Source organism: Gorilla gorilla, chromosome 1 (genome assembly GCF_029281585.2).
Source record: "Gorilla gorilla gorilla isolate KB3781 chromosome 1, NHGRI_mGorGor1-v2.1_pri, whole genome shotgun sequence".
Taxonomy (NCBI): Eukaryota; Metazoa; Chordata; class Mammalia; order Primates; family Hominidae; genus Gorilla; species Gorilla gorilla.
In genome coordinates this window covers 147,312,582-147,325,357 of record NC_073224.2, presented here as the reverse complement: position 1 = coordinate 147,325,357, position 12,776 = coordinate 147,312,582, and the positions used below count along the sequence as shown (strand labels likewise).

Genomic DNA, 12,776 nt, shown 5'->3' with positions numbered 1-12,776 from the left:
GAGGCTCTGTGAGCGTAGGACCCTCCGAGCCAGGCACAGGACATAACCTCCTGGTGTGCTGTTTGCTCAGACCATTGGAAAAGCGCAGTATTAGGGTGCAAGTGACCCGATTTTCCAGGTGCCGTCCATCACCCCTTTCCTTGGCTAGGAAAGGGAATTTCCCGACCCCTTGCGCTTCGCGGCTCAGGCTCGGTGCACTACACCTACTGTCCCGCACCCACTGTCCAACAATCCCAATGAGATGCAGCTGGTATGGCAGTTGGAAATGCAGAAATCATTCGTCTTCTGCGTCGCTCATGCTGGGAGCTGTAGACAGGAGCTGTTCCTATTCAGCTATCTTGGCTCCACCCCCTCAGATGAAATTTTCCCTAAATGTCTATGTATTAGTCCTATTCTATCTCTTCCACATGAAAATATTGCAATATTTGATGATAACAGTTAATTTCTGTCACCTGAGTTTCTCTCTTCTGCAACATTTAGATACTCATATTTTATGAAAATTATTCTGGTCGTTTTCCTCCAAAAGGGCTCTAATCTCCATTTTTATCCTTAAATATGGGGCTGTGATTAGTATGAAGGCAACAAGGAATAACTGGCAATTTTAAAAATCTTTTTTTCCTTTTCCTCTTAGTAACTAATATGTAAGGCTTCTAATGTATAAAAACACCAAGTCAATTAAATTGCTCAGTAAGTACTTAATAAATACCACATATCCCCTCTAATTTGGGAATGACTGCATTTGTGTAGGTTTCTTACCTTCTCTATATCCAAGACTTTATCCTGCATCTCTTTTAATGCACACTGAGACTCAGCTTCACTCAGTCGGGCTTGCACCAATTCCTTCTCTAGCTGTAGCACAAAATCTTCGTTGTAGTTGGAACTGCATTTATGCTAAAGGTTACAGACATACACTGAAACTTCATGAAAGTATAAACATGTATATGCAATAAAAACAATGCAACCACATAATACAGTTATATTACATTAAGGGCAACTAAATAGGAGAAGTTCCATCTACCCAATATTTCCAATGTATCTCCTCCAATTAACTTCTCCAATGAGTAAAAAAGCCCACCTTTGATATCTATAAAGATGACCACATTATTGGGCTTTGGTAACTAGTTATTACGCTGATCAAATCTGATTCATATAAGATAAACATCTCCTTTTATCTGTCCATCCATCCAGATACAAAGAATTTTTTCTGACTTTACAGACCTACACTGCACAATAAATAGGATAGCAATTAGCCACATGTGGCTACTGAACACTTGAAATGTGGCTAATACAGATTAAAACAAGTTATAAGTATAAAATACAAACTGGATTTTGAAGAATTAATATGAAATAAAAAATAAAATATCTCAATGATTTTTATATTATGTTAAAATAATATTTTGAATATACTGAGGTAAATAAAAATATTAATTTTACCTTTTTTTGCTCCTTTTAATGTGGGTATTAGAAAATCTTAAATTGCATATGTGACACATTATATTGCTATTTGATAGTACTGTTATATACTACAGAAGACATGTAAAGATTACTGAAAAATATATTTTAATCTAATAGAAAAAAAACAGGGTACCTACAATAATGTGAACCATCTAAATTCCAAAATAACAAAATTGTATTTGTCCTTAGAAATGTAGAAATCTTCTTCAAAAGATATGCATGGTTTCCCAGCACTTTGGGAGGCCGAGGCGGGTGGATCACTTGAGGCCAGGAGTTCAAGATCAGCCTGGCCAACGTGGTGAAACCCTGTCTCTACTAAAAATACAAAAATTAGCTGGGCATGGTGGCACACGCCTGTAATCCCTGCTACTAGGGAGGGTGAGGCAGGAGAATGGCTTGAGCCCGGGAGGTGGAGGTTGCAGTGAGCCAAGATCATGCCACTATACTCCAGCCCAGGCGACAGAGCAAGACTCTTGTCTCAAGAAAAAAAAAAAAAAAAAAAAAGATATACATAGAAATAATTGCTGGAAGTAGAGAAGACGCAGATGCTGCACGAAGAAATTAACCACGGAAGCACGCAACTTTCCCATTTGCTTTCCTACTCTATAAAACATGAATATTGATGCAAACACTTAAGTCGTCATTTTTAAGCCAGTGCCCATAGAAAAGCTTCTGTACAAAAGCAATATGTAATTCATCATTATAAAATACTTTCTAAAATAAATTGTCTATCACTTCACATTTAATTTATGTAGTAAAGAAAATGTGGCAACTCAAAATTTCAAAATAAAGTCATAAAAAACAATCTTCTACTGAACTAGCATGAATAAAGCACAGTTATTTTTACTCTTTAATATGTTAGGAACAAAACAGATGTCAAATTAAAACTATTAAAAATAACCAGATGCTTAATACATGGTACTCTCCTGCCCCAGTTACCAAAAAAAGATGTGCAAATGAGGACTTTAATTCAATGCATTATACATTATTTCTTCTAGTAATTTTGATACTATTGAAACAATATTTCAATATGAGAAGTGCATCTGCAACAGACACATCATCTTAGCAAATACTTACCTTTTATCAATTAAGAAAAAGGCATTCTTTTGGAATGACCACATCCAAACTAGATGTGCCATAATTTATTTAATTAGATCACAGTTATTTCGTGGGTACTGGAAGAATTTTTTTGCCCTCAACTTAAAGCCCTGGCAACTGTAGTACAGGTTTGTTTGCAAAGACTTTATATTAGAAGATCCCCAAGAAAACATCAAACTCAAAGGCCCATATGAGAATGGAATTCTTGATTCGTATAAACCAACTAATCCAATCAAGTACAAAAAGCTATAGCAATGTTGGGCACAAATCTTTATTAATAAAATTTACAGAGAGCTGAAATGCTCTGATAACAAGTCATTCTGGATAATATATATCTTATGCTTTTTATACTCTAAAACATATTATTTTAGTCTTCTGGATTAAAATAATTCTAAATGTATTATGTAAATTTTTTTGCCACTGACAGAGTTTACAGAATATAATTCCCAGGTCATCACGATGGTGGCCAATTAACATACTGCAAATTACAGTGTCTAAGGAAAAGATGCTGCTGTGAACTATAAATTACCTGAAGCTAACCACTGTAGTTTCAATTTATTCTATTTTCCACAGGGGGAAAACAGTTTTATAAACATGTTTTAATGTTTGACAGAAATGACAATTATGACAGCAGCTAACATCTACTCACCACTTACTATGTGCCAGACACATGTTAAGCACTTTATATTCTCCTTTAACCTTCACCACAATTACTGTCTTACTAATAAGGAAACTAATAGGGTACACCAAGGTCAAACAGCAGTTGATAGTGCTATTAATTGACAGTTTGTATTACAGAGCCCATGTTCCTCACCTTTAAGCCATATAGGTGTTGAAGAGTTTAATATATTGTTTTAACATATACTGTTCTAAAAATTAATTATATAATATTAAAAAAATCCAAACCTCTAAAAAAAATCTAAGCATATAGATCTCAAATAATGTTCTTGTATTAAGAAATTCCTAGAAGAGTGCATTTCATATTCAAGTGAGTAACTTGGACAGATACACAATTTGTTTTACCAAATGACAACTGCCACAATTATGATGGCTGGCAGTCTCAGCAAGGGGGGCCGTTTATTTAAAAGCATAGAAATGACAGATGACTTCTCTATACTTACATCGCGTTAATTTATGTAAATGAATCTCATAATGTTTCTGTGAAACCAGCAATCCCATTCCAATGAAACTGACAGAAATTCTTTTTAGTAAGCAGAGTCTGCTTTTCAATCCTATGTGCTTTTCTGGTGTTGCAAAAATTACAAAGGTAAAGGTAAGTTAGAAAGTCCTCAGTAATCCTTTTTGCTTGTGTCTTGAGCTTTAAAAAAAATCTTCAATATTTGAAGGAAATAGGAGTAATACAGTAAAAAGTAAATATTTGTATTGGGGGAAGTTTCTCATATTATTAAAAAAATTTTCAATATTTGAAGGAAATAGGAGTAATACAGTAAAAAGTAAATATTTGTATTGGGGGAAGTTTCTCATATTATTAAGTGAAAAAAAATTGAAATTAGAAAAAGGGTTGTCCATGCAAATGTATCCAATATTGCTTGAATTTAAGTATACATTAAGCTTTTAACTAAGTTCAAGATATGACATTTATATGCTCTTTTCAGGAACCCAAACATTTCATGGATCCCTGTTCTCAACTCTTTTGTAACACTTATCACAACTCTAAATAAAAAATTGTGCATGCTGCCCAAAGTAATTATAGATTCAATGCTATTCCCATCAAACTACCATTGACATTCTTCACAGAATTAGAAAAAAACTACTTTAAATTTCATACGGAACCAAAGAAGAGCCTGTATAGCCAAGACAATCCTAAGCAAAAAGAACAAAGCTGGAGGCATCACGCTACCTGACTTCAAACTATACTACAAGGCTACAGTAACCCAACAGCATGGTACTGGTACCAAAAAGACATATAAACCAATGGAACAAAACAGAGACCTGAGAAATAACACCGTACTTCTACAACCATCTGATCTTCAACAAACCCGACAAAAGCAATGGGGAAAGGATCTCCTATTCAATAAATGGTGCTTGGAAAACTGGCTAGCCATATGCAGCAAACTGAAACCGGATCCCTTCCTCACATGTTATACAAAAATTTACTCAAGGTGGATTAAAGACTTAAATGTAAAACCCCAAACCATAAAAACCCTAGAAGAAAACCTAGGCAATACCATTCAGGACATAGGCATGGGCAAAGACTTCATGTCTAAAACACCAAAAGCAATTGCAACAAAAGCCAAAACTGACAAATGGGATCTAATTAAAGAGCTTCTGCACAGCAAAAGAAACTATCATCAGAGTGAACAGTCAACCTACAGAACGGGAGAAAATTTTTGCAATATACCCATCTGACAAAGGTCTAAAATTCAGAATCTATGGGGAACCTAAACAAATTTACAAGAGAAAAACAACCCCATCAAAAAGTGGGCAAAGGATATGAATAGACACTTCTCAAAAGATGACATTTACACGGCCAAAAAACATGAAAAAAGGCTCAACATCACTGATCATTAGAGAAATGCAAATCAAACCCACAATGAGATACCATCTCATGCCAATCAGAATGGCAATTATTAAAAAGCCAAGAAACAACAGATGCTGGTGAGGCTGTGGACAGATAGGAATGCTTTTATAGTGTTCATGGTAATGTAAATTAGTTCAACCAACATGGTTCTAGAACCAGAAATACCATTTGACCCAGCAATCCCATTACCAGGCATATACCCAAAAGAATATAAATCATTCTGCTATAAAGACACATACATACACATGTTTACCGCAGCACTGTTTACAATAGCGAAGAGTTGGAACCAACCCAAATGCCCATCAATTATAGACTAGATTAAGAAAATGTGGTACATAAACACCATGGAATACTATGCAGCCATTAAAAGGAATGAGATCATGTCTTTTGCAGGGACATAGAAGCCATCATCCTCAGCAAACTCACACAGGAACAGAATACCAAACACCGTATGTTCTCACTCTTAAGTGGGAGCTGAGCAATGAGAACACATGGACACAGGGGAGAGAACAACACACACCAGGGCCTGTTGGGGGTTGAGGGAGAAGAAGAGGGAACTTAGAGGATGAGTCAATATGTGCAGCAAGCCACCATGGCACACATATACCTATGTAACAAACCTGCACATTCTGCACATGTATCCCAGAACTTAAAAGTAAAATTAAAAAAAAATTGTGTGATTAATTTTTAAAATGTTTATCTCTATATATACTATACAAGCAAATGCTGGAGACAGTTTGACTGATTTACCATTGTAAATCAATAACTGCCTGGTTAACAGAACCAAACAGTGCTTTTCATAGGTAGGTTAGCAAAATATTAACTGCTGAATCAATCAGTTAACTCCTGGTTTAACAACAAAATCCCTGTATTATATAATTTACATTAAACATAGGAAGTGGAAGTTGAATGCTGCAAAAAAAAAATCTATAAAACTGATGGTTAATCTATTTTTAATTGAAATGCCTACGTAGCAATCTTGAACCACTTTCCCAAAACAAAATAATGATACAATGTTTCCATTTGTTCCAGAAACAAAATTTGTAATAATGTGGGAAGATGGCACATTTGGACCGCCATATCCAAAAGCATCTGAAAAAAGTTATACAAGGCAAGTACTCTGGAATAGGTTTCTACACCACAAAATCACAGCAGAAAAAGATAAAAAGTTGTATCTTCCTCTCCCTCAGCATATGACCCCAAAAGGATGTTTGTAATCCTCCCTACCACATGCTGTAAACAGGATTTTAAAAAACCCAAGCAATACTGTTGTACTATTTAAGTATTTGCTACACTAAAATTGTTGAAAAATAGGCCGGGCGCGGTGGTGCACGGTGGCTCACGCCTGTAATCCCAGCACTTTAGGAGGCTGAGGCGGGTGGATCACGACGTCAGGAGATCAAGACCATCCTGGCTAACACAGTGAAACCCCGTCTCTACTAAAAATACAAAAAATTAGCCAGGCATGTACCTGTAGTCCCAGCTACTCAGGAAGCTGAGGCAGGAGAGTTGCTTGAACCCAAAAGGTGGAGGTTGCCGTGAGCCAAGATTGTGCCACTGCACTCCAGCCTGGGCAACAGAGCGCGACTCCATCTCAAAAAAAAAAATTGTTGAAAAATCTATAATTTTTATATGATTTGTGCTCAACATCCAAAAATTACATCCTTTAAGAAGACATTTACCTCTGGTTATTTGTGTAACTAAGATTTTGTTGTTATTGTTGCTAATGCTGAAGAAAATGTTAAGAAAACAATTTCCATTAAAGTAACGCCTCATTTATTATTTAAAAGGAAAATATAATCACATACGAATGTAAAACATTTTATCTTTAGACTAAGGTCAAAATTAGTTCTGGAAAAAATCTCCGTCCAGATTTATAGGTATAGTGACCAAAAGTTAAAGAATTTACCAAATTATATGTGTAAAGTCATCTATCTATCCTGGACTTTTAGAGAGACCTATATCAACTAACTTCCATTTTCCTAAAGAAAAACAAACCCACCAGGTATATCAGGTGTGAATAATTCCTAAATGCTGCTGAACAAACATTTTCTAAAATACATTATCTAGAAGAATTCACAACTTCACTGATAAACAGGTAGTTTTTATTTTATTAACATTTATTCATGTGTTTAATCCAGGTAAGATGGGTTTATATTCTTCATATCAAATCCTTGGTTCTTAAAAGTCCTACATAATTCTTTGATGTTCTCTCTAGAATTATAGAAAAGGGAGGGAAGGTCAGAAGAAATCCTGTCTAGCCTCCCATTAAGTACTTCCTAGTATGAAGGTCCCAATAACTTCAAACGGCAGTCATTTCAGCATTCAGCAGCTTTTAACTCAAATTCCTCCTTATTTATGATGAACTAAACTGCATAATAAAAATACCTGAATGGTAAGACCAAGAACAGCTGGATAAAACTGCATAATAAAAACACCTGAATGATAAGTAGTCATAGGTAGGTCACAAAGCTTTTAAATGGATCAAGCTAGACTTAGACAGTTGGTCTCATCAGGAAAAGTTGTCCAACATAAACACATTTGTTATACCCCACATTAGCAAGAGTCAGATGTGCAACTGTATGAAATATCACTGGAGGATTTCTACATCTAGGGGCTTCTTGGAAAAACTCATATGGAGCATGTAAAATACTTAAATGGAAAGTTTAATCTATATCTCAGTTTGATCTTATACTTATTTACTTAATTTATTTAGTGCACTAAATACAAATTCAATAATAAATTAACTCAATCTTTTTTGTTTTTTTTTTTTTTAAGAGATAGGGTCTTGCTCTGTCACCCAATCTGGAGTGCAGTGGCATCATCAATGATCACTCAAGTGATCCTCCCACCTCAGCCTCCCCAGTAGCTAGGACTTATAGGCATGTACCACCATGCTTGGCTAATTTTTTTTATTTCTTGTAGAGACAGGGTCCTGCTGTGTCGCTGGTCTTGAACTCCCGGCCTCAAGCAATCCTCTCGTCTTGTCTCCCAAAGAGCTATGGTTACAGGCATGAGTCACTGTGCCTGGCCTTCAATCATTTTTGAAAACTAACAATATTAGGTTCAAACTACCAAGTGCCAGCATAAAATGGAAGCAGTGACCTACTAAAGACAATCATTCTATAACTGGAACTGCAGAAACACTTGTTAAATAATGCCAATACTCAAAATTAGTTAAAAATAAACTTTACCTTTTAAAAAACTGCTGTTCCAAAGTTTAATATTCTATTGTAAGATAACTATATAGCATATCACTGTACCAATAGCATTGAAACAATTAAGAATTATATGACATACTGAACAAAAGTCAATAAATCTGGAGTAACATAAAAGAGTTCACAGTGAGTCAGAGGGAGCTAGAGATATTAAAACAAAAAAAGAGAAAGATTCTTGTTTATAACTAATAAATGTAGAAAAATGAGAGAATATGAAAGTCACCATTCTGGAAACCTAATGTAATAACTGATTCCATAAGGATCATTTGTGGAGGGTAAAACCATTAGGTAAAAGGTGGATGGAGAACAAGATAGTTATTTGGTACAAAAATATTTCCAACAGATCACTTAATAGTGGCAAACATGAAATCATAGCTTTTACAAGGGAGAGAGTCTGGGATAACCAAACCTAGCATGGAAATCAAACTCAGCATCACTAATAGTGGGCACAATTTATATCATGTGCCTTCCTGATTTAAAGCAAAAAGAAGTTTACAACATCATCTATAATCTAGATGTCTAACTGAGTCCAGTTTACAAGAAATACAATGACACCATGAGGAAGGAATTAGACAAATCTAGAATATGAAATAAGACAACTGGGCCACACCTGTAAAAAGTTAATGTCATTCCTGACATTGGTTGTTTCTTCCATCAGTCTGGACACAGATCTGTCAACTTTACTGATCATTTCAAGAAGCCAGCTTTTGGTTTGACAAATTTTCTCTACTTTTGTTTTCAATTTAACTGATTTCTATGCTTTTTATTATTTGTCCATTCTGCTTGGTTAGCTTGAATTTGCTTTATATGCCTAGTTTATTAAGGTGGGAGCTTAGATTATTGGTTTGAGACTTACTGACTTGCCTAATAAGCACTTAATACATTTTCCACTTAATATAAGCACTTAATACATTTTCCACTAAGCACTGCATTAGATGTGTCCCACAAATTTTTAGATATTGTGTCTTCATTTTCATTTAATTAAAATATGTTCTAATTTCCTTTTAGACTTCCTCTTTGACCCATGGGTAAAAATGTATTAATTTCCAAATATTAGGGGATTTTCCAGATACCTATTATTAATTTCTAATTGAATGATATTAGAGTCAGGGAAGATCCTTTGTATGATTTCAATTACTTCAAATTTGATAAAGTTCCTTTTAAGGCCCAGAATATGTTCTATCTTCATAAATCTTCCATGTATGTTTGAAAGGATATGCATTCTGCTGTTATTAGGTACAGTGTTCCATAAATATCTATCAGGGCAGGTTGGATGATAGTACTGTTCAGGTCTTCTGCTACCTACTTGCTTCATCAATTACTGAGACAGGGATGTCGAAGACTTGAACTTGTTCACTCTACCTTTCAGTTCTATCAGTTCAAGTTACTGTTCCTGTTAGCATACATATATTAGGTGACATACATTCCTAAACACATACAATCTTAAATAAGATTGTTATGTCTTCTTGGTGAACTATCATTATAGATAGTTCTCTTTACTCTTGGTGCTATTCCTTGTTCTAAAGTCCACCTTGTCTATGATACTAATGCAGACACTCCAGGCTTTGTTTTGATTAGATTTCCATATTATATCTTTTTCATCCTTTTAATTTTTTTCCAGTTGTAATTAAAATATTATGTCCAATAATTATAGGCAGACCATCTTGATCCTTCACTCCTAGAAGTCCACTGTGGGGGAAAGTCACTGTCATTAGCTATCAAGCTCTACACATTTCCATAGCTACACAGCAACCTACTTTGGCCTCTGTAATTTCTAATCTTTGCAACTGAGACTACTTCACCCCTATCTACAGGCTCAGATTCACTGATATTTTGGGACCAACCTTATTTCTAACTAGAGGAACATAAAGAACCTTATGTCTGCTCTACTCTGGCACATTAAATTGAGCTATCCTATCCAAATATCACATCCCCAAATCATATCAAATCTTAGCTGTGGGTAATAGCCCCCATATTCATCCTTGTCCAAGCTGCTCTCCCATTAATCTAGTAAATGCTGATACTCCAAGTTAATGTCTCTTATGTCTAAATCCCCTTGCCTTTGGGGACAGGTCACTGGTCTGATAATCTGTTGCAACTCACTTCTCTTGCTGCCACCAACCTGCTCTGCTTCACTTCACGTTGCATTCTCCTTTATAAGTCTCAAGGCAACCACAACTCTGATCAAGACATGCCCAACCCCAGCCCTGAGTGAATCTCCTAATCCTCGCAGGCTCCCCCTGCAAACCAGATCACTTGTTGCTGGTTCTAACCTGACCCTCACCAATGGGTTCTAGCACTGGGACTTTACACGTTCTCCCATAAACTCGTCTTCTACTGCAATCACTTAAATGTGTCGAGTTTCTTTGAGCTTTATATTATCATTTATTTAGTCTTTCTAAAAACAATTTATTGAAGCAAAATTCTAAAATCATTTTTAACACTATTTAACTTCAAAAACATTTCAGCATTCTAAACATACAAAAAAAAAAAAAAAAACCCAGAACACTGAAAATCACATTTAAGTACAGAAGGTTCTTTCTTGAACTTTCATTGATGCAGTGGCTCTTTACTTTGCTGACAATAGTTCTACAGCTTGTTCAAAAAGTTTATAGACAATGCACTTAATTAAAAAAATCCCAACACTTCTCAGGCCAGCTGACCCCTCTTTGTCCACAGCTAAGAATGGTAGCAGACTGTTATATTACCGTTTGTAGAAACAAGACAAGCTGAAGCTAAATGGCTGAACATTGCAGGGGAAACAGGACTAGCCTCACAGTGCACGCTCTAAGCTACGACCCCTCCAAAAGGCATTGTCCCTCACAGGCTCAGTGCCAAGAAATGAGCACCAAGAGTTTGTCTTGGTTGTTTTGTTCTTTTTATAAACTATATGTATGTACAGTTGATAACAGGATTTCTAGCCAATAATTGTATAGTTAATACCACCTTACAAATGTTTTTAAAAATGTCAGAAATATCTTTAAATGCTTTGTCACACCAACAGCAAAGTGCATAGAGTGAGGAAAACATGAGATTATCTTTTCGTTTTGGGGATGTTTGGAAATATGTACAACTTTGATACAATTTCAGAGTGTTCCAGACACACATGACCACTTCAGGTAAACCACTGACAATTTTTAGAGCACTCTGAGAGACTGCAATATGATTGTGATCAAATTCTGTAATTAAACCTAATGAGGGCAACAGACATTTCTCAAACAACAGATGTGTCAATCATGGCCCTCCCCTACTCTAAGGTATTCACAAGGAGACAGATAAACAGTTTTTTATTCATCATCACCTTCTTCTTCCTCTTCCTCCTCCTCCTCTTCTTCCTCACATCTTCTTTGACTACTTCTTCCACCTTTTTCCAAGGAACTTTAAGCAGGACCCTTTGCACTAGACTTGCTGTTAGACTTAAAGTCAGCAACATCCTTCTCGTATTTCTCCCTCAGCTTCACTGCCTTAGTGATGCAAGGCTGCTTTTCACTGACATTTAAGTTATCCCACACCTCACACAGCTTTTTTGCTACATCTCTAATAAAGATGCCAGGGTTTGTGGATTGGATCGTGGGGTGAAATTCTGAACAATGCAGGAAGAATACAGACATGTCTCTTTTGGAGACATGAAGGTCCTTCTTCTTGCCTCACTTAACTGGTTCACAATCCTGCATCTTCCAAGCATAGCATACTTTATCTGCCTTTGTCATTTCACCACATTTAGGATTCTCTTTGCCAGACACTGTCTTCCACCTCTCAGAGCACTTCTTGGAAAATTCTGCAAAATTGACAGAGACCTCTGGGTTTCTCTTATGTTCTTCTCTGCATGTCTGCACAAAGAAGGAATAAGCAGACACCTTTCCCTCTGGTTTCTTGGGATCACCTTTAGCCATCCTGACTAAACTGCTTCTTCCTTCCTGGTCACCTAGCAAGAGGGAAGGTGAAGGGGGCAGGAAGGGTGCTTGGAGGAGAGGTAGGGGGTCAATAACATTTTTTGAGGGGGTGGGGGGTATAGAATTTCTCCCTGTCGCCCAGGCTGGAGTGCAGTGGCACAATCTTAGCTCACTGCAAACTCCATCTCCCGGGTTCAAGTGATTCTCATGCCTCAGCCTCCTAAATAGCTGGGATTACTAGCCCACCATGCACCACCATGCCCGGCTAAATTTTGTATCTTTAGTAGAGATGGGGTTTCACCATGTTGGCCAAGCTGGTCTCAAACTCCTGGCCTCAAGTGATCCGCCCATCTCAGCCTCTCAAAGTGCTGGGATTACAGGCATGAGCCACCATGCCTGGCCTCAAATAACCATTTTAAAGTGGTCGGGCGCGGTGGCTCACGCCTGTAATCCCAGCACTTTGGGAGGCTGAGGTGGGTAGATTACAAGGTCAGGAGATCGAGACCATCCTGGCTAACACGGTGAAACCCCGACTCTACTAAAAATACAAAAAAAAAAAAAAAAACCAGC

At 36.6% G+C, this 12,776-nt stretch overlaps 1 protein-coding gene and 1 pseudogene across 14 annotated transcripts in view; both read right to left on the bottom strand.

Annotated features, from left to right (window-relative positions):
• EVI5 (ecotropic viral integration site 5) overlaps nucleotides 1–12,776 on the bottom strand; it is a 277,795-nt gene that overhangs the window by 128,579 nt on the left and 136,440 nt on the right. For all 14 annotated transcript variants that reach the window (XM_063696986.1, XM_063697007.1, XM_063696981.1 and 11 more), the window contains one exon: nucleotides 757–891. In XM_063696986.1, coding sequence (XP_063553056.1) covers nucleotides 757–891 — 135 coding nt within the window. The remainder of the gene's footprint in view (nucleotides 1–756; nucleotides 892–12,776) is intronic.
• LOC129524901 (high mobility group protein B3-like) lies at nucleotides 818–12,426 on the bottom strand (annotated as a pseudogene).